The sequence below is a fragment of the Malaclemys terrapin genome, chromosome 2, assembly GCF_027887155.1.
Source record: "Malaclemys terrapin pileata isolate rMalTer1 chromosome 2, rMalTer1.hap1, whole genome shotgun sequence".
Taxonomy (NCBI): domain Eukaryota; kingdom Metazoa; phylum Chordata; order Testudines; family Emydidae; genus Malaclemys; species Malaclemys terrapin.
The window spans coordinates 63,025,849-63,048,807 of record NC_071506.1 but is presented as its reverse complement, the minus strand read 5'-3'; the positions used below and the strand labels follow the sequence as shown (position 1 = coordinate 63,048,807).

General features: G+C 41.4%; 1 protein-coding gene across 3 annotated transcripts in view; it reads left to right on the top strand.

Moving 5' to 3' along the window:
* NKAIN3 (sodium/potassium transporting ATPase interacting 3) overlaps positions 1-22,959 on the top strand; it is a 512,187-nt gene that overhangs the window by 384,028 nt on the left and 105,200 nt on the right. For all 3 annotated transcript variants that reach the window (XM_054021124.1, XM_054021123.1, XM_054021122.1), the window contains exon 4: positions 7,380-7,577. In XM_054021124.1, coding sequence (XP_053877099.1) covers positions 7,380-7,577 — 198 coding nt within the window. The remainder of the gene's footprint in view (positions 1-7,379; positions 7,578-22,959) is intronic.

Sequence of the window (22,959 nt, the reverse complement as noted above, 5' to 3'; positions counted from 1 at the left end):
CAGTATGTATTGGCACGTTGCAGAAGTTTCAAGTCATTGTGTTTGCAGTGCTGTTTCCTGTGTTTGAACCCGAGCACTATGCAAAAGCAGCCTTCCAGAACTGAGGGATTCTGACAGTGATAGACTACCATATCTAGCCGAAATGAAAACATCTTTTGTACATGTTTTATAGCTGTAATACATGAAATACACTTTTTTTTTCAGAAATCACACTGGGTAAGCGGATCATAAATTACACATATAGACAAAACAACAAGCAGAGAATATATTTAAAGTAAATTTTCCATAACAAAATCAATATAAAATGAAATCAATATATAATTGTACACGTGTTAAAAGAGAGACGTCACTTTGACTTTTTCAAGAAATATGGGACAGCAATATGACATGATTTACAAAAGCATCCATAATTCTAAAAGAATATGCATAATATCACATCCCATCCCCCAAAATCACTCTTTGGGGCTTAAGAGGTTTCAGAGTAGCAGCCGTGTTAGTCTGTATCCGCAAAAAGAACAGGAGTACTTGTGGCACCTTAGAGACTAACAAATTTATTAGAGCATAAGCTTTCGTGGACTACAGCCCACTTGCATCCGAAGAAGTGGGCTGTAGTCCACGAAAGCTTATGCTCTAATAAATTTGTTAGTCTCTAAGGTGCCACAAGTACTCCTTTTCTTTGGGGGTTAAGCGTTCCATAAAAATGTGTCAACCCTATTCTGTGGAGGCTGGGGGGATGCTACAAATTTAAACAGTTTTCCATTTGGGCCACCAGACTGCTACAGCAGTTCTGAGATTGCAGTTGTTGGCACAATTTGATTATTTAAAGTGCAACAAGTTAAGTCTCATCTTCAGTTTTACAGATGGCTTTTTCCTGAGTTGAGCTGAAGTCAAATATTTAGATTTAAGGCAAAAAAGGAGTAATTAATATTCAAACTATCAGAAGCCTGAACCATCATCATTGCTAATGCATATGACAGCTAGTGACAGAAGTGCCTGTTATCCACAATGCCACTTTCTTAGTGGAGTCTGCCCAGTGCTTCAAAATCAGTCGGTTCAGCTGTAATGAGGAGGGACAGAGAGTGAGTGGTCAGATGCAGCATTAACTGGGATCAGAACCTGTGGATTGAGGATGTAATGGAGTGGAAAACTAAGATTATTCTGCAAATTGTAGACCTTGGCTTGCAGCTGATGCTCCCTCTCCAGGGTAGCTATACAGTTAAAGCAGGCTTCATTAACACTGGAACACATCATTTGCATCTAATGGGGATTAATGACTCTTTGAAATTAAATATTATGGAATGTGCAGGCTTTTTGTTCAAGCCAACATCATCGCATCAAAACTGCAAACTTAATTGAGTGCATGGAATTAGGACAAAATATTCTTTGTTACAGTCCCTTTTTTCCTGGAATTATGTACATTATAATTATTTGCCAATAAATTCTTTGAATTAATGTCTTTCCTCTCCACTTGTGAAAATGGAAGACTTAGCTGGGGAAACTGATCATTCTTGTTCTTTTCAGAAAGTGGTATGGGACTATTTATTGCACTGGTGTTATTTGCTAATAAAGCATCAGATATCTGCTATGGGTGCACAAATAAGAGTGAAGATAAGATCCCTGCTGTTTATGCCAAATCTGCCAACTATAGGCTCTTTCACCTTCCTGGGAAGCTTCCAGTACTGGCCACTTTCTGAGACAAGATACTGGATGGACTCTGCATCTGATCCAGTATGGCAATTCCTATATTCCAGAAGAAATCACATTCTAAGCAGACACGATGAAGAAATGTGAATGAGTCAGACAAAAAACAGTGTGTCTGACCCACAATTCTTGTTGGTCTCCTCTGGGTATTCTTCCCCCATTAAGGTTGCACAAAGTCACCCAAAATGAGAGCCTTGATAGTTAAGGTTCCAACAGTTGCATTAACTTAGCCACATTGCACAAACCCCGGTGCCAACTCTGTCCACATATCTATTCTGTCCATGTACCATCATAGGACCTAACCACATGAGCCACACCATCTGGGGCTTGTTCACCTGCACATCTACTAATGTGATATATGCCAGCAATGCCCCTCTGCCAAACCGGACAGTCTCTACGCAAAAGAATAAATGGACACAAATCTGACATCAGGAATCATAACATTCAAAAACCAGTAGGAGAACACTTCAATCTCTCTGGTCACTCAATAACAGACCTCAAAGTGACAATTCTTCAACAAAAAAACTTCAAAAACAGACTCCAATGTGAAGCTGCAGAAATGGAATTAATTTGCAAACTAGATCCCATCGGATTAGGCCTGAATAAAGACTGGGAGTGGTTGGGTCATTACAAAACCTAAACTTAATTTCCCCAATACTAATTTCTCCCTACTGTTACTCACACCTTCTTGTCAACTGTCTGTAATGGGCCACTCTCTTACCACTTCAAAAGTTATTTTTCCTCCCTTGGTATCCTGCTGTTAATTGATTTATCTCATTAGACTGACCTCACACTTGGTAAATCACTCCCTCCTTCTGGATATTTATACCTGCTCCTGTATTTTTTACTTCATACATCTGATGAAGTGGGTTCTAGCCCACAAAAGCTTATTCCCAAATAAATTTGTTAGTCTCTAAGGTGGCACAAGGACTCCTCGTTTTTTGGCTTTTTTTTTCTGATACAGACTAACACGGCTACCACTGAAACCAATCCTAAAGCACTGTGCCTTTGCACTCTCTCTTTGGATTCAAGGTGTGCTGTTATATAGATGCATGGAGTCTGGTACACAATCAGTAGTAGTAAGCTTGAAAAACTGCATACTTTTGTAAAAAAAACAGCAATTTACATTACATTACCTTCTGGAAGACTGGAGTGTCTTGAAGCAGTTGCTTAATGGCTGTTTTTAACATGAGAAAACTGTGTGTTGTATATTGAAAAATTGCAAGCATCCTCTTGGACTTCCCTAACAAACATTTAACTTTCATATAATACGGAAAGGAGAAAGCAATCAGTGCTACAATCTAAGCACTTTCCAAAGTGGTAGTTTTGTGAGCAGTTCTGCAGAAACACCGAGACTAAATTACAACGGTATTTATAAGCTGTACATTGGGAGAAACAGTTTTTGGATTTTCCGGTTCCAAATTTAAGCAAAGCACTTTAAGCACGTTCTTTATTTTAAACATGAGTAATCCCATCCCTATTCAGCAAAGCACTTCAGCGTGTGCTTAAATCCCACTGACTTCAGTGGGATTTAGACACCTGCTGAATGTTTAGCTCACTAGGGATGGGATTATTGATGTGTTTAAGGTTAAACACATCTTTGCTGAAACGGGGATTTATCCCATGTGCATACACTTTATAGATCTGGATTAAAATGTAACACTGTGCGGTGCACTTATCTAAGGCAATGCAAGTGCTGAAACATTTGAACTGGTATTTAGATGCTTTATTGTTTAACAAATTTTCCACAATCTTGATGTGTGGCATCTGAAATGAGTTGTGTTGTTTCAGTATTGTATATGTTATGACATACACATGTGAATTATTTGTTCAAAATGATGTTCATATTGCCTCCTCGAAAACCACAACACTTTAATTGTACCTAAAATGCAGAGGTCATTACGGCTCTGTACATGAACACATTTTGCTTATTGTTAAAATCACCTAGTTTGGAAGCTTTTTCGAACAGGGATTATCATATTATAAGCAGGGCCGGCTCTGGCTTTTTGGCCGCCCCAAGCCAAAAAAAAAAAAAAAAAACCTGAGGTGTGGCCAGAGCGCGGGTGCAGGGGGACCGGCTGCGGGGGGGGAGGGAAGGGAGCGGGCAGGAGAGAGAGAGAAGGGGGCAGCCAGGGCTACAGCAGGGGTGCTGCCACACGGCCCCTCCCACTGCGCCGCCTCCTGCCGCCTGCCGCGAGGGCTCCGCTCCGGTCAGCGGGGAGGGAAGGAAGAGGACTGCCCTGCAGGGCTCTCTGGTTCTCCGCACTGCCGCCCCCAGCAGGGCGGCCGGAGTGGAACAACAGCAAAAAAAAAAAAAGCAGTAGTGCCGCCCTAGGATTGGGCAGAATGCCTCCTTGAACAATCTGCCGCCCCAAGCACCAGCTTGCTCAGCTGGTGCCTGGAGCCGGCCCTGATTATAAGTAGGCTTAGTAGAATTAAATTTTTTATACTTTTGAGGAATAATACCAATGTTTATTTTTAAGCATTTTTTCCTATTTTTATCTATTTACATTTTCACAGTTGTGGAAAATCATTGGGGAGCTCAGACAATATTTTAAGGATAGTAGAAGTTGAGATTCAAATCGTTAAAGCATTATAATTGTTAAAACACAATCTGCCAACATCAGATTTCAAAATAAACAAAGGTCCTTAAATCATACTCTAAGTTCTCAAGCAGCATTTTTCTCACTTTGACTTTCTTTATGGAAGATATTGTTGGAAATATTTTTGTCTGTGTGTGTGTGTGGTGAAACTGATGTTTAGTGACATTTACCAATAAAAATCAAATCCTTCTAAGTCTAATTATAAGTGTTTGTATAGTGTCTAGCTGCGCACAATGGGGTGGGTAGGCAGTGCTATCAAACAAATAATTATTAGTATTTTTTTTATAATTTATTAGCCATAAACAACATTTTGTATGGAAAAGTAAGAGACACAGAGTGGATCAATGTTCTTTATCTCATTTCATTTTTGTTTTTATTTGACTTTCTTTATTTCAGTATAAATAGTAAAACCACTAGTTGATTTTTTTAAAGGATGGCATATCTGACTCATTATATAGCTTAGGTGTTTCCTAGAGAGAAGATACACTTTGGCTACTGCAAATTATTCATTCTTTTTTCAGGCTTTCATTTATTGATCAGTAGCTTAACATTTATCAGCTGTAACATTGCCACTTTGTGGAGTGACATATTAGAGGTCAAACTAAAGCACCATGTGATTTTTTTGTTAGTTTACACTTATAAGACACTGATCTCTACTGGATAATTATTTACGTTTTGCATCTGCTTTGCATCTGCTTTGAAGAAGATGCTTTTGCATCTGCTTTGAAGAACCAGGGTACAGCACTCTGGCATTCACCCTTACCCACAGCTGCTGAACAAAAGTAATGATACAAAAAGTGCCATGATCACATCTTTTGTATATCAGAGCAGAGAATTTGATGGTGATATGGGAGTTTCCTTCTCTCATTGTACCATCAGTGGCTTGAAAGTCAGATAGATTTCACAAATGTCTCCTCTTCCATTACTGAATGAAGGATGATAATGGCTAATGACATCAATGGGCCTTCTTAAGCACATGCTAAAAATTAAGCATATTTGTAGGTGCTTTGCTGAATAAGAATAAGAGTAGAGCTGGATGACAAATTTTAAATTTAAAAACATAGTCAAAATTTGCAAAACAAATCTGGGAGAACTTTTCCAAATTTTCATCCATCTCTAGATGAGATTAAGGACGTATGTGTGTTTCCTTTATACGGTTTATTTTTAATGAAGTACTGTACATAAATGTATTGGCTCCCTCTTGTAAAAAAAAAAAACAATTGTCTCTAGTGGTAAAGTTCTTTTGCAGATCATATTTCTGGCTTGCAATGATACATAGCTTCAGAGTTAGTTTACAGGGTAATCCCTACTTAATGTTGTTCTTCCTGCACTATGCAGAAAAATAGGCTAACAACTATTATGAAACAATTAGGGTGAAATTCACCCCTTGCATGGAGGCCAGCTAGAAGGCCCATGCACCACTTAAGTTCCACTTAAGCCCTCAGGGACTCAAGGCAGAAAAATCCTTAATAAAGTTCCCACAACCAAATATGGAAGGGGAGACTTTTCCATGGCTTAGTAGCATAAAGAGAAAAGCCCATCAGTAATGTGTAATAAAATAACAGGGATTGTTGCACTGAGCAAAACATAAGAAACTGCCAGTTATTGGCTCTTGCTTTTATTTATAATTATATTTTACCTAAGCAGCATTGTCTGTCAAGTTTTATTTCAATTGAGTAAGATATCACCCTACCATGAGTGCAAAATTTTCTAAAATGGAATCAAAGAATGATGTTCAAAGGCAAAAGACAGATATCTCACCAAGTCTAAATAATGACTTGGCAACTATATAAGATGTTATATAATTGCAAAAATCCTGCTATCTTTGTTTGGTATGGACCTCTTCTTCCACAGAAAGCTACACTTGTAGGGCAGATTAATAAGGTTCAGTAAGTGAGCCTGTAAAAGTATACGTGCAGCAGCCCACATTTGTACCCACAACTAAGCATAGATATGCCTAGAAACTGTGATGCTTTTTTAGTACAGCCAGAAGACAAGCATTTTTGCAGGCACAACTGGAGCTGTCTTCAAAAATTTGTTAGAATTTTGCCACTTTTACTGCTGTGCTGAGCAATGAAGGTGAAAGTGAGTGGGTGAAAATGTGCATGTTATACTACACTAAACATGTTATACTGATTGATTTATACAAAATAACAGATATTTCCACTAGACCTGTTGCCTCAAATGCATTCTGTAGAGGTTTATTTTAGATCTTATCCTGTAGAAATAACATTGGGTCTAGGCTATGGTTTCTCAGCCCATGCATTGGGATCCAAAATTGGGTCACTTGAATGTTTCAAAGAGTCACATGGCAGCTTCTCTGGCTTCTGTCCCACAGGGTTGGCTGGGCTCGCCTCCCTGCTCCAGGCACAGCAACCTTAGAGGTCCCAGCACCATTCAGATTTGGCCAAGCCATCATGATGACAGGAGCCTGGATAGGCCAAATTTGAGTGAATGGCCCTGCAACTCCCTGAGCCAGGTCACAACTCATACAAATTTAATCTAGTCATGGGGGCAGGGCCAATCTGAGGGGCATGGCAACCCTGGAGGTTGCAACACCCAAAACAGAGAGCCAAGGCCAGGCAGCCCCACAGCACAGGAGTTGACACTGTAGGGTGAGTGTCGGGCAGGACTCAACCGAAACCACCCCAGAGCTTCCACCCTCAGGCTATTTACTGGGTCATAACAGGCCATAAACATTTATAAAGAGGTCCTGAGCCCAAAAAGGTTAAGAACCACTGTTGTAAGTGACTGTCACCTTTACCTACCAGAGGAATAAATGCATTCTGGAGACACTTTCTAGTAAAGTAATAATTAGGTTGTACTTTTAGACTCCAACTTTCTTTTGGACAGGGACTATTATTTGCTCTATGTTTCGTAGAGTGTCTAGCCGATCATGGCCCCAATAAGATTTTCCTCTCTCCTTTTCAATGGTCTGCCTTCATCTTAGACATTATTTATTTATTTATTTTGCTTAGTTTTGATTTTATAAGTGAAATTACATTATTTCCTGTTTTCATCTTTAATGCTGTGACAGACGAGGATTTCATTCCTTTTTCTCTCTTTGTCTCCTAGGAAACTGATCTCATGACCTTTAACATTTCAATGCACCGTTCCTGGTGGCGAGAGCATGGGCCAGGCTGCATACGGAGAGTGGTGCGCCCTTCAGCCCCTGGGATCCTAGACGATTACTCTTATGTCTCTGTGACGGGCTGCATCATTGACTTCCAGTATCTCGAGGTCATTCACAGCGCCATCCAAATATTACTGTCTGTAAGTTTCTATTTTCAGTTACCATCAGATTTTACCACTCCTATATTCTTCTTTATTATGCAGGTCACATGCTATTATTTCTGTTTACTGAGTGGATGACCAATAACAGTACAGATTTTAAATTGCATAGTTGAGTATAAAACTTGCCATTTGAAATGTACACTGATCTCATACGCTCATATTTCATAACAGCCCTACATTGGGAACATGAATGGTTCATAGCCCTAATGCTGGCCCTTTGTATGGAAGTGAATTTCATCCATAGCAATTAATGCTCACTCATTAGAACATGTGCAGAAAGGCAATACTTCATCCAGGTCTGAATATAAATCTATTTTAGATAGTAAATAACTTCCTAATGCAAACAAACAACCACTGAAAAAGGTTAGGGAAATTGTAGTAATTAGAGTATTATTATATCTTTTTTTTTATGACAGTCTGTATCCTTCTGTGAGAATGGAGGTATCCAAAAATTTTACCTTGGTGGGCCACATACTGCAGTTACTATATAATTACCGTACCAGCCTGAAACTGCACACCATTTAATATAATATTATTGTGCCATCAAGAGAAGCCTATTGTCTATTAGATACTGCAGATTGTTCTGCTACTGGACTCTGAACATTTGCACTACTGAAACTAAAAGGGCCATTGGGGGAACAGAGAGAACGGGACCTAATTTCTCAGGCGCAGTAGAATAGATTTTGTTTATTTAGTTGAAAATTGCCCGCAAAATATAATAATCATAGTTTTGTACAAGATCTTGGTATATGTGTGTGTAGGAGGGTGTTGAAGTGGACAGCAATAGGTTACAGCTACTGAGCAAAAAAGAGAGATGATCCTGTGAAATTGTTTATGGCAAAGTAGAATTAAAATGCCATATTAAAGAAAGAAAGAAAGAAAGAAAGAATTTTTTTTCTGGCAGCTAGTTCTACAAGTGCAATGTGCCTTTCTGGAGCTTGCAATATGGTTAAATTTCATAACAATTTTATGTAGCAATAGTAGTGCAACAAACCTTTTTATAATGTAACAAAAATTTTATTGGCATAACAAATCATTTCATCATGCTAACTCTGGTACAAATAAACGGGAAGGTAAACACTTTTATTTGATAGGGAGTTAGATTATCTGTAACATGAAATCCCTCAAGGGGTAAATACTGCATATCAGTCCAGGTAGATATTTCTGCTTTTCAAAGGTTCCTTTTACTTAAATATTTTAACTTGTATATAAAAAGGAACAGTTTTATATGCACAAGATAGTGCATCTATGACCATATTAGACCCTGCTTACCTCATTCCTTTACCTCTAGTGCAGTGCAATCACCTGTGATGCTTGCTGTATGCATTAGAGTAGTCATCATTGAAGAGTCATCTTCTGCAAACAGTTACTAGGCCAGAGTAATTTAAGGTCTGAACCTGATGCTGAACATTCATTGATATCAATGGGAATTGCAAGTACTCAGGATTAGGCTCTTTTTCCTATACTAACTAGAGAAATCCAATCATATTTTAGAGTAGTGTGGTAACTGCTGTAAAGGATGACTTTTAAAAGGGAACCTTGGTAGCATTACACAACAATACATTATTCTATGTACAGTGCATGGTAAATTTCCTATTGATGAACACATCCTTATACACAGTGCCTTTAATTTTTAAAAAGTGAGGCATGTTCTCTGTGCTGAGTGCTGGATTTTGCAGGGAACAAATGCTGGTTGCATAAGTGGCAGCAGCTTTAAGCATGTCTGTAGCCCATAAACTCTTTTTGGGGGGCTATTTGGAGATAGATGTTCTTACACAAAACTGGAAATGCTAAATGGGGAGTGGGAACTGGCTTTCATAAGACAATCTCTGAAGTCCATAGAGAGTCTTCCATTGACCTCAGTGGGCTCTGGATTAGACTCAGAATGAGCCATTTTATATGGACATTAGGAAAAACTTTAGGTCTAAGTTGGACATTAGGAAAAACTTCCTAACTGTCAGAGTGGTTAAGCACTGCAATAAATTGCCAAGGGAGGTTGTGGAATCTCCATCATTGGGGATTTTTAAGAACAGGTTGGACAAACACCTGTCAGGGATGGTCTAGATAATACTTAGCCCTGCCATTAGTTCAGGGGATGGACTAGATGACCTCTCAAGGTCCCTTCCAGTTCTATGATTCTATGATATATGTGTATACACCAATCTAATGTTTAAAAATGTTTCCTTATGGTTCTAATCTCCTCTCTTCTTGACATGAAGGAGAAGGCAATATTTTTACATGACACCCAGTGGTACCAGTGAAATTTTCTGACCACACAATGTCAAGTAATCAATGTTGGACTGACCTCATGGATTGTTATTCTTGTTAATATCACTTCTGGACGAGAGCTACCAGTAAAAAATGAAATTTGAGATAACAGTGCATATTAATTCACAAGTTTTCTATGTAGGTTCTTATATCGTGCTCATCACTATAGTATCTGAGCTTCTTCCAGCAATGCATTAAGTGATGTGACAAATACCTGATGCATAGTTTGTTCTCTCATTCTCCCCTCCCTGACGGGGAGGGTATTGTATATGCAGTAGAATGTTTTCCTTTTGCTACTGGTTCTTGTTGTCTTTTTGTTTTTGTTTTGTTTTTTTAATGTACACACTGCTTTGTCTTAATAATAGAGAAGACAAGGGCAAAGACATGTGCCTTACGTGTGGAGTGGAAGTTGATGACGTTTGTGAATGTCCTTAGATCCTGGGGAAGATCATTCCACAGTATCTAACCAATGCTCCAAGTTCTGTGGTCACCATACAGACAAGCTTTACCTTTATCGTAGTGGCATAGAGTTGTTGTGATGCTCAATGTGACGACGCCTAAGTTCCTTTATGAATCTAGGCCATAGCACTCATTCATATGAAAACTGCAGCGCCTGTGAATCATGTAGAATCTATACTCAAGGATGTTTCCAGCCCATATATTATTTTGTAAAAATATACATTTCAATAAACTTCTTGTTGCCCTCCTGATTATTAAAGTCACTTAATTTTTTAGTCCGATTTACACATTTAAACAAAGACAGACAATCTTAAAATAGAATTAAATCCTGAAACGTTAATTGTCTTGCTTTTAATCTCTTGCTGTAACTTGACAATCATGTTTGTTTTGATTAATTATTTACATGAATCTCGGATCCTCCATTATAATGGCTGTTGTGCAGAATATGGTTTCTAATTAAATTCCATTTCTCTGATGAAATAGTATTTAAATCCACCAAATGTCATAATTCACTGTAATATTAAATAATCAATGTTTGACAGATTCTCTGAAAGCAGCGAGACAGAAATAATTAATAAAGTAAGGCAATTGCACTGGGTTACCATGATGTACTGATGAGGGAGAAAAGCAACAGATTTCCAGAACTAATGTAATCAGATCATGTTGTTTATCATTTTCTTGTGGAAGTGACATTTTGTACATTCAGAAGAAAAATGGCCATGAGAGCAGATAGTTGTGTGATAAAACAAGAGGAAATGATTATCTTTCTGAGAGAGATGATTGCATGTTCATGGATGAACCAACAAAACATTGAAATATTCAGTTAAGTAGTTAATGAAAATTATTAGACTCTGCAGGTGCTTGGATGATATGTCTATGAACGGTAAAGGCAGGATTTTCCAAAGCATTCTGCACTGGGCTAACCCTGCTCCCATTGAAGTCAGTGGTATAACTCTCATTGATTTTAGGAGAGCAGAACTGTTTAATTCAGGGTGTGTCTACGCCGCAGTTGGGAGGTGTGATTGCAGCATATACCCAAGCTAGCATGGATCTAGCCAAGTCCAAGCTGACTTGAGTAATAGTAGCAGCGAAGCTGCAGCACGGGTGGCTACATGGGCTAGCCCCACCCACCCAGGACCTTGAGTTCATACTGCCCAGGCTGCTGAGGCTTCACTGCTATTGTTACTCGATCTAGCTTTGATCTAGTTTGGGTATGTCTACCTATACTGCAACCACACCTCCCCCAGTGCAGTGCAGACATACCTTGAGAGTTACACAGCAGCTGGGAGGTGTGATTCTCAGGCCAGGTAGACAGACACACATACAGTGCTCAAATTATGGGGAAAAAGTGTGGGGGGATGTCTGAATATCAAGTGCCTTACTTTAATTTAAGCAGTATTGAGAAGTAAGGGGGCCATAAAACAGATATGAGGTAGCCTCTAAAAGTGTAGTAAAGGGGCTTGGTCCCACCAACCCCACCTGGTAATTCAAGCACTGGACACTTGCTACCTCTAATCAAGCTAACACTTAAAAATAGCCGAGTGGCTGTGGCTGGGGCCGCACAGACAGCTGCTGAGGCTAGCCAGCTGAGTTCGTACCCAGGGGTTCAGATGGGACTGTATTCAGGTGACTGGTCAGAGCTGCTCCCTGTGCTGCTGCAGCGCCAACACAGGTACGTCCACTGTGCTGAGAATCACACCATCAGCTACTCTGTCGACATATTCTAAGAGTGCTTTTGAAGAACCCTGTGTTTAGATATAAGAGTGCCAAGAATAAATGATACTGGAAAAATAGTTGCTTAATGAAGTTCAGATTGTTGACATGGTCATCATCCTGAGCCATAGATTCAAATACATTTTAGGTTAATTTGAGTGGCTTTTCATGAGTGCCATGCATCAAGAATTCTCTTCTACACTCCATGTTAAAAGCTCCAGAATTTTTTTGTCAACAGGTTTATAAAGAAATCTTTTCTCCTTCTCTTTAGACAAGCTAGAGCTGCTGGAATGATTATTGCAACCCAGTTATCATTTAGATATAACAAAAGGGCTAATGAGATCAGTATATAGTGTGATTCCTCTGAGGAACTGCAGCAGTCCCTCTTATTCCCATTAGTTATAGCCCTGGTATTTTTATACTTGGTTTAGGAAAAGATGCTAGGCAGCACATCATTTATACTGTTCTCAAAAGAAAATCCCTTTAGGGAATGGCACCATTGTTCAACCTGGAGCTAAGGTCTCTTTCCATTTCCCAGAATGACTCATGGCTGATTAGGAAAGCCAATCAACATCAGTATGTGAGAGTAAAACATGAGCTAACTGGATGTGAAGACCTATGGAAAATGTACATGAATAAAATGTACTTCCCCTTTTGATATTACATCACTTTGTGAATTTCAGCTCATTACTTTTGTCATCTTTATTGTCTAGGTTGGAAACAGTTACTGTGTCACTTTTCCATAATGAACAATTGTACCGGGGCACAGAAAAGCAAGTTAACAATGCTGAATGCAGAGCCGACCTTCAACATTATACCAAAAGAGAGTATCAAAGAAAAGCATATGTGTAATAATAATAATGAAAAAGACATGACTAATAGCCATGTGAATAGCAGTTGGCCTATGGGCTTCTCAAAGATTCATTAACAGCTTTAGAGTGTTCAACAGCTGATAATTTTTTTTCCAGCCTGAGCAATTTTGCAGTAGAACTACAGAGCTCCACTAAGGAACTATGACTGCAAACAGAAGATTTTGTGAAAACTGTGACAGATACATCAATTTCCTGAAATATCTTTGGGGGATCTTACTGTAGTAAGTTTATGTATCATTGTGGGCCAGGGATTGCATATAATTCCATGTGGGAGGGTGACCCCAGCTCCTAGAAGTACTAAAAACAGTGTGTGATGATTAAGGCAAATCAGCCAAGTTGTAATCCCCCAGAGAGGCTCACACCTCCTGGAGAGGCTCACATATATAGAGAGATTCTCCAATGACCAACAGACAAAGAAAGGACTTTTGGATAAATAGCCTCACTTGGGGCCTTCTTTCTGATCCAGCTAACGGACAGGACCTTCTGTCCAATGGGGGCCCCAATCCTTCCTGTGAAAGGTTGAAAGGACTTTGGCTTACCAAGGCCCCATAAGACCGTTGACCCTAGGCTATGGCTCTTTGGCTTCTGACTCAGTGCTCAACCTTGGCTTCAGCTCCTGTTCCCTATCTGAATCAGGCTCTGACTTTCAGCTCTAACACTTGCCTCCTGACTTTGTACTTGCCCATTGGCCTCGAACACTATGCCGATGACCAAGCCAGACCACCCACGTCCCCATCGCTGGCCCCAGTCTTTCACAGACCCTGATGTAGTGGTGGTGCACACCGTCTTGTGCAAAATGACAGTTTGAGCAGCCTGGAGTGGTCCTTGACCCAGGTAACAGTGGCTTATAGCCAATCAACTTTAAAAAAAGGCAAAGTCCATAAACATAACATAAAAAAGCCCTTGGCCCTCAGAGTTTGTTTCCTTTTCTGTCCACCTCCCTTGTACTTCCAGGGGGTTCTAAGAGGCAGCCTTGGGCTAGCTCCTTTGATAGAGATTTGTTGCTCCCTTGAAGTCCCAAGCTTTCCTTTCCCTTCTGATCCAGTTCCTCCCTCTTTATACTTGGGCTTGCCCTCATTAGCTACAGCTGCTGGGAGCATGTCTCTCCATAATTGACATTTCTCACAGCTGAGCCAGGGCAAGGCTGGTTTTGCTGTCTGAAGACAGGGAGGGTTTTTGGTGGGGGGTATGTATACCCCCATCACAGAGACAAAAATCCACTCATCTCATCTGAATCAAACTAGTAAAATGGATTGTAGCTGTGAGAGAAAAGAAGTGAGAGTAGCTGAAGTCTTGGGAGCAGAGTAACATAGCATAGTTATGTGGTACAGGTAGGATCTGTCCAGATTGGCCATAGATTGAAATAATGTGAATGTTGGAGGGGGTGGTGGCAGAGGTTGAGAGAGAAAGAAAGAGGCTATGGGATGTAACTAGGTGAGGTCAACCCTATACCTGTATCCATTACTGAGCTTGCCTAGGTACATCACAGTAAAAATTACAGTGCCTGTCTCCACTAGGATTTTACAGTAAGATGGCTAATGCATGTTACTTTTAAAAACACACCCTATTCTGGCAATGAAGACAAGGCCAAAGAGCAGGAGTAAGTGCTGGCACTAAAGAGAGGTCAGCAGTAATTCAGCTGGCAGGAGACAATCAACTATAGCTCAAAATGTATCACTTTAGGGCTTGTCTACATGGGAAAATTATTCCAGAACAAGGTAGAGTGAGAATTGAAAGCACTATAACTATTTTAGAATGGGTTTCAGAGTGGTAGCTGTGTTAGTCTGTATCAGCAAAAACAACGAGGAGTCCTTGTGCCACCTTAGAGACTAACAAATTTGTTTAGGCATAAACTTTCATGGGCTAAAACCCACTTCATCAGATGCATGGAGTGAAAAATACAGTAAGCAGAATATATATTATAGCACATGAAAAGATGGGAGTTGCCTTACCAAGTGGGGGAATAGCTCCCCCTATGGATATTCTTAACCCAGAATAGGAGTGCCTTTTTCTGGTTTAGTTTAATCCACTTACAAAATGGATTAAACGGAATTGAAAAAAATTACTCCTATTCAGGAACAAGTGCCCACCCGGAGAGTTATTCTGGGATAGCTATAGCGGAAGAGTTATTCCAGAAGAGCTCTTCCAAACAATTACCTCATGTAAACAAACCTTTCAACAATGCAACGGTATTTCATTGAGCTGGAGTGAGAGAATTGAAATTATTCCTGAACCCAAGTCTCCACACTTAAATGTGAGTGAGCTCTATGGAGGCTAACCTAATACCATAGTTTGTTTGTTTGTTTTTAGCAATGGATTTGTGCTGCCCTAGTACTCATCAAAATTATCTCCTCTGTATATTATAGTTGTCAACCATGTAACCAGACTTTCATATACCGGGGAAAATATCCACTGATTAAAACCTGTCTCTGTGGGAGCCTGCACAGACAGGACATTTTTCTTTTAATCATGCACTGCATTGACAGCCTAACTCTTCCATTACAATTTGTAGACTGAATGTGACCTGAGTGCAGAAAGGATTTTTTCCTAGACTATGGTCCCAGGTGATTTGCAACATTCTATATGTTATCCTATTCGAACAGGAGACCATCGAGTTGGGATTGCACTGTGTGTGCATTTGCTGCATCTCCGACTTCTCAAACTTTGTTGTAGCTCTTTGGTTTTGGCTGAGAAAAAAGGTGAATGTCCATGTGACCCCTTTTCAGAGCAGCTCAGTAAAAGGCATATGCAAGATTGTCTAGGAGCCTTGATTGATGAAATTTACAATCCATAAAAAGGGTCATATTCTTTATCTGCCAGAAATAGCTTAAGAGGTTTTAGTGGCTTAACTCCTTCCCAAACCTATTCGTATGAAATACCTCGGCCTGTCCTGGCTGCAGTTTTTCCACTGCCATGTGCCCCAGAAAGTCTAAATTAAAAAAATAAAACTTGTTCTATGCCAGTTATAGAAGGTGTCTCACATACCTGATATATGAGTGAACTTGCAAGGAGGGGCTAATCTGGGATATGCAGTTCCACCAACAAAGCAGAAGATCTGTGTGTCGCCGAGAACAGCTCAGTGGGGATACCTAATGCGCTGGCACACAGAATCGGTTTGGAGTCAGGGCAGGGATGGGCTACAGGTGCAGCTACTGGATCCACTGCTACATATATTTACTGACCATTGCCTCATATGGGGGTTGATCCTGTAAGGCGCTGAGCACTCTTGCCCTGATCCTGCACCTACATTCATGCTTGGTTTTAAGCAAATGAGTACTCTTGTTGGGTGAAATCTCGGTCCTGTTGAAATCATTGACAAAACTTCCATTGACTTCCATGGAGCCAGCTTTCACCCATTACTTTCAATTAGCTTGATCACATGTTTAAAGTTAAACACACCCTACAGTGCTTTTCTGAGTTGGGGGCCAGAATACTTAGCTCTTTGCAGGTCTGGGCCCATGAAGCCCGTGTCAAGGAACCAAGGGAGATATTGTACAGAACTCAAAGCTGCTCTCCTGCTACACCATGGCCTAGTAGAGGAGATGGCTTTCCCCTGCTCCCCAAAAGTCCCCTTTTATTCCTCTTCCGCGCCTCGCTCACAGAACAGATATTTGGGTTGCATGGTGGGGAAAGAATTTGCCCCTCACAAAACACATGTACACAGGGAAAGCCCGTCAGAGATTGACTGACAGTGTAAGTACTTATTGGAGACTACACATGAACAGGCTGTATGTTAGTTCATGTCAGTCACAAATTAACCATTGCCCAAATGGTGATATTTTTCAATTGTATATTTGCAGGTTCCTGTTGAATTTGTCTTTGTTTTGATCTGGCTTTTTTTCTCAGTGTGCTTAGAATCTGGGAGAGACACCTTTTCTAACTTGCCTTTACAAATCTAAAGAAACCAAATAAATATATAAAATAAACCACATATTGTAAAAAAGAAATTTCCTAGGTCTGGATAAGCACAAACATGGAGGGCAGTGGCTGAGAATATGGCCATGTGTTCGGAATGGCTTGAGATTGAGTGATTGATGCCTGTGTCATTTCTTTGACATGATTTGACCACGATTGGAAAAAGGAAGATTATTATGCACACCAAAGATTTTTTGGCAGAGACTATCAGGTGGGAATTATTTTCACTTTGCAGATTTGTCATGTCTAAGGCTACGGTTATGTCTCGGAAGTCACGTGAATCCTTCACTTCCATTGACATTCATGACATTTTCTGCCCTGGGGCTGGAGCTCCCAGCCAGCCCTACCCTTGCAGCTCCCAGCCCCCAACCTGGTGGGGGGACCCTGCAGCTGCCCAACTGCAGCAGGCAGCTGGCGGACCCTGCAGCTGCCCGGCTGTGGCGGGGAGGCTGGCGGAACTGCAGCTGCCCAGCCATAGTGGGTGGGTGGGAGGACCCCGCACAGCTGCCCAGCCACGGGGCCATCGGACCCCTGCAGCTGCCCAGCTGCGGCGGGCGGCCGTCAGACCCCAAAAGCTACCTGTGGTCTGTGGTTGGGGGACCCTCCAGCTGCCCTGGGTTGAGGGGACCCCACAGCAGCCCAGCCCCAGGGGCAGAGGGACCCCAGAGCTCCCACACACCACATCAGTAGGGGACCAGGGAGCTTTAGCAGCAGTGGGTGCTGAACCCACCTACCCCTTTTGTCAGGGATATTTGTAGTGAAGGTCAGGGACAGGTCCCAGGGTGGCATGAATTTTTGTTTATTTTCCCGTGACCTGCCCATGATTTTTACTAAAAATACCCATGACAAAAACTTAGCCTTAGTCATGTGTCAATACCAATTTTAACTAAGAGTACAACAAAAAGAAGTCCGGATCCCGTTGCTACACAGGCCTGTAGAACAAATTTGTTTCCTCTAACATCTGAGGGGAGTGAAAAAGACCATAGGTGGAGCAAAACCTGACTTGAAAAGGAAGAAAGTTACAGAGAATGGTATTGCTCCTGAAAACTGCTCAAGCAATCGGACATGAGTCCAAACCAAAGAGAGAGCCTAATAAGTCAAGTGTTCTGAACAACAGTCCCAGCAGCTAGAACTCTGCCCAAGTCTACACAACATAAGAGTTTTAGAGAAATTATTCGGACTGATGTGGAACACCTTAGGGAAGAACTAGCTATTGATGTTCTTTGTATTTATACTTCTCATAAACTCCCAGATGCTGCTATGTAAATTCAGTGATAATCATTGTGAATGACAGCAGAAAGACTGATAATTAATCATCCATTTCAAGGAACATTACCATTTTCCATTTTTATCTGTGTTTATTGTCATTTGTTTTTATCATTCTTTGTATTCGTTTATAATGCACGTAGCATATTCTCATATACTGTAACACGTACATCCCAAACACACAGATGCTATCAAAGACATTTTTACAAATAGAGATAAATATACAAAAATATATATATATCCTGAAGACCTTACCCTTGAGTATTTACTCAAGCAAAACACATTCATTGTTGAATTTTTGTCAGACAGAGGACTTCTGAATATGGGGCCTCATCCAAAGCCCAGTGAAGTCAAAGTGAAGACTCCCATTGACCTCAGTAGCCTATGGATCAAGTAATTCTCCCACAGATTTTAATTTACACCAAGAAGTTGCTGATGAATGCAAATGTAGCAGAAAGTTTGCCTGATCAATGTTACATGAATTCAATTAGGAACATATGTGTGACAAGGTATGTAGGAGAAAGATGGTCCAGTGGTTAGAGTATTAGTCTGGACCTTGGGATTATGTGTACATGAGCAGGGGAATCACACCCTAGTGTAAATATATGTAGTGTAAATATAGCCTTAGTCTTTCTCTGCCTCAGTTCGCCATCTGTAAAATGGGCTAATAGTACTTCCCCACCCTTTCCAGGAATATTGTGAGGTTAAATGTATTTCAAGACTGTGAAGCACTCAGACACAACGGTAATGGGGCCATAGAAGCATCATTGATAGATGTTATTTATTTGTATCTCTACTTCAAAATTAACAGGACTAACAATGAGGTATTGCCATTGTCACAGTTCTGCTTTTGTATAATACTTTCTCAGTGGCAGTTTAAATGGATAACTAGTGGTATGAAATATCTAGGGTTTCTTCTTAATAGAGCTTAAACATCATGAAGGATATTAGATTGCACCCTTGTACAATTGCTGTTCAATGACAAAATAAATTGGAACAAGATGCAATTTACTGTGTGGGACTGAATACAATCATTAGAATGATTACTATCCTTAGGTTTAATTATGTTTTCAGTATGCCATCCCTACAGATGCCTAATGGGCTCGATAAACAAATGCATGCTATAATTAAAAAAATTTATATAGGAAAATCTAAAAAAAAATAAAAACCTAGATGAAAATTGGAACTTGTACAGCTGAAAAAAAAAATCTACAGGGAGTTTAAATTGCCCTAATTTGAATCTATATTATCTGACAAATGGCCTTGTATACTGTGCAAAGGTCTATACTCTTAAATTGTGCAAGGTAACAAAAGTCCAGTGCAGCGTGTTACGTAAGATTGTTTATAAAAGTCAGCAGATGTTGGAGACAGTCCCATTTTACCAGTCTATTTAAGTTAAAAGAATTTAGATAAGGTATCAACGAGACTCCTAGTAAAGTCTGATATGAGATGAAAGATTAAAGAAATCATAGGAAATGTTTATAGATGAAATCATCAAAATGTGTTTTGACCGATTGGTGGTAATGGGATGAGGCTGCCATCTCTTCTTGGACTTTGTTTATCTGAGGATCATAAAGGGTATGTCTGCACCGCAATTAAACACCTGTGAGAGGGAAGCGTCCTAGAGCCCAGACTCCAGCCTGAACCCAAACATCTACCAAACTATTTTTTAGCCCCACATCCTGAGCCCTGCATGCCCGACTCAGTCAATCTGGGCCAGTTGCGGCTGTGCTGCAGATCTTTTATTCCAGTGTAGAGGTACCCTAAGTGGGAATGAGTGGGACATCTGGACTGGAAGGAGCCAGGTTTACCATCATGGCTGCTTACCATCTCCTGGGGCCAGGATTCATCATGACACCATTGAGCCTTTATCGTCCTGATTCTGAAAGATGTTCTGACCAGACTGCACCAGAGAGAGGGAACTGATGACATCAGCACATCCACTGGCTTTGGCTAAACCCTGAAGAGCACCTGGAATGTGAAACTTGGGTTCCTGCTGTTCCTGCTTCCTCATGTGTCGGTTTCCTTCCCTTGCTTATTTCTTCTTTCCCACCTTTCTCCTTTGCCTCCTGTGTAATAAGAGTCTGGCTTAGCTGGCTAAGATTGCATCTTTTGCAACTCTGCTGTGAGCTTGTGACCAGTTAGTCAGCAAAAAGAAACACTCTGAAGAACCCGATGCTGGTACCAGTTTGTCAGAGCTGCTCTGAGACTGATCAGGCCATGTGCTCTGCCTGCATTTCTCCAGCAGTGAGATTGCAAGTAAGAGTCAGCACCAGAAACAGAAGCTGTATTTTTCATCTTTATTGTTCTTTTCTGTCCCCTTTGTGTGTATTTGTCTTCCGGGGAACAGGTCTGGATTTCAACAATGAACAGGTCTACACTGCAGGCTCGCTGCAAGTTGTATCACATGCCCAACCCCGCCTAATGTCCACACTCAAAGCCCTTAAACACGTATATAAGGGTGTGTTGGACCCAAGCTAGTGCGCTTGGCTGAGGGAATGGGGCAGAGTGCTTGTTGAGCTGTGACCCCCACACCTATCCACAATGCAGTGTGAAGACAGCAAAATTGTGTGTGCCCGGACTCATATTTAGTTATCCTCCAATGCCATTCCCACAATTCCATGCCAGTATCTTCCAACCTTTTTATCTACTCACTTACTACCAGAAGCTCCCTGCCAGTTTATAAATCTTTGCTCAGCATTTAATCTTTTATTTCGATCTGGGCAGTTCCAGTTTTTGCACAGCTCAGTCCAGCTCTGCCAAACAGCCTAGAAAATGCCCATCAGCCAAATCCCATCACCTAGCTGGCTAGATGACGAGCACACCAGGAGTACACCAATCCCCTAACATACCAGTGGCGTGCCAGGTGTATCACGACTTGTATGCAAGCACTGTAGGTCCTTCAGCAGCTAGGCCTTGTAGGCACCAGCCCTGGTGGGTCCCAATAATGGCACAGACACATGGTTAAGAGAAAGGCTATTTTACTAGGGCTGAAAGGAAAGGAGAAAGGTTGCACATACCCTAGATACAGAGGCTTAAACAGTTACAGTTCAAAGTGAGCAATAGCCGTAAATGTTTGGAACCCTGGGACCTAGTGCCTGGAGTGCCCTCTCCAGTCCAGTTTCTATTCAAGCAAATAGGAGCTTGCAGTTTGCCAGGGCAGGTTCAGTTAATGTCTTTCATTGGAGTCCCTCTGCACTGGCTTCCTGCCCAACTGCTGCTGCTCCCCCACAAGTCTCATATAGACTTGCACCCAGTTGTAATGACCAGCAGTCACTGCCTGTTCTACACGCCGCTCCCCGTGCAGCTCCTGGGGGTTCCTCTCTGCATTCAACTTCTCTGTAGTTCATGCCATGCCATGCAGCTGCTGCTTTCCAACAGAGCTCAGCCGCTTCCTGGTTCAGGACCTTTCCTCTTACATGGTCTGGGGAAAAGAAGTGCAGAGGGAAAGAGGCTGATGGGAGTTGTAGCCCCCAGTTTAGCAGCTACATACCATTTCTATAGGAGCACCAGAAATTGGTTTTGTTAATAACTTGGTTTGGTTGTACAGTACGTTGCTGTGTGAGAGCTTGCGAAAGGAGGAAGAGTCAGGAAGCTATGTCTGAAGCTTTTAATAAAATATCAAAATCTCATAGTCACATAAAATCTATACCAAACTGACAATCAGGCTGTATTGCTGATATGTACAACAGTACAAAACCTTACTACATTACAATCCCTCGTCACAGACCGCCATCATAGCATCACATCTCATCTGCACCAACCTGCATGACCAGGAAGTGGGCACACAAGACGTCCCTTATTTCCCTTGGCTCCCAGTCCCAGAGCCAGTAATAAATGCACTTTCTGATTGTCTGTACCAGGCCTGCAAACCACTGGTGTCTTGAGAGCACTCCATGCAGAAATGTTCTTTGTTAGCCTCTCAGATGTTGTGTAGATCACAGCATGCCAGAATAACATGGTGGCACACTGGCATCCAAACAATTATGTTGGCATCTTGCCCCCTTTGGCATGCCAAATGCGCACTCTCCCACCATCCTGCAACTGCTAAGCGTGCAATTAAACCTTCTTCTGCCAGGTCCTCTGAGATCGGGGTATGGTTTCATTAGCCATGGCTGGAGAGGGGATGTAGTAGTCCCCAAAATAACAATGGCACTCATACCCTGTTGATAACCATGTCATTTTGAGGGAATAAGATCCCTGCTTCTCCAGACAGGAAAACACCAGATCTCTTCAGCATCCTGGCATCAAGCTCCTTTTCCATACATCTCACTGGTGTTCATGAACCTGATTCTGTGATCAACCAAGAATTGGAGAACAATGGATTAGTACCTTTGTGGTTGACATATTCACATGCTCTTTTTCCTCTCATCTGCCATAGATGGCACCAGAGCAGTCTGGGAACTCCATTCTCTGGAAGCCAGCTACGATTGCATGCACATTTTTATGCCCACCACGAATGTTAATCATCTCACAAATCTCCACCACCACATCAATGACAGTTGACTTGTGTGACAAAGTTCCTCCTCTATCTTGGTGGGTCCTGTGCTTATTGGCGGATTTTCTTGCCTCAGAGATACACCATGTGGGTTGGGGAACAGCCCAGAGACCTTCCCCTCTGGAAGAACCCACAGTCCAGGTCAATTGGGAGGTTTGGGGGGAATCCAGGCCCACCCTCTACTCCAGGTTCCAGCCCAGGGCCCTGTGGACTGCAGCTGTCTATAGTGCCTCCTGTAATAGCTGCATGACAGCTACAACTCCCTGGGCTACTTTTCCATGGCCTCCTCCAAACACCTTCCTTATTCTCACCACAGGACCTTCCTCCTGGTGTCTGGTAACACTTGTGCTCCTCAGTCCTCCAGCAGCAT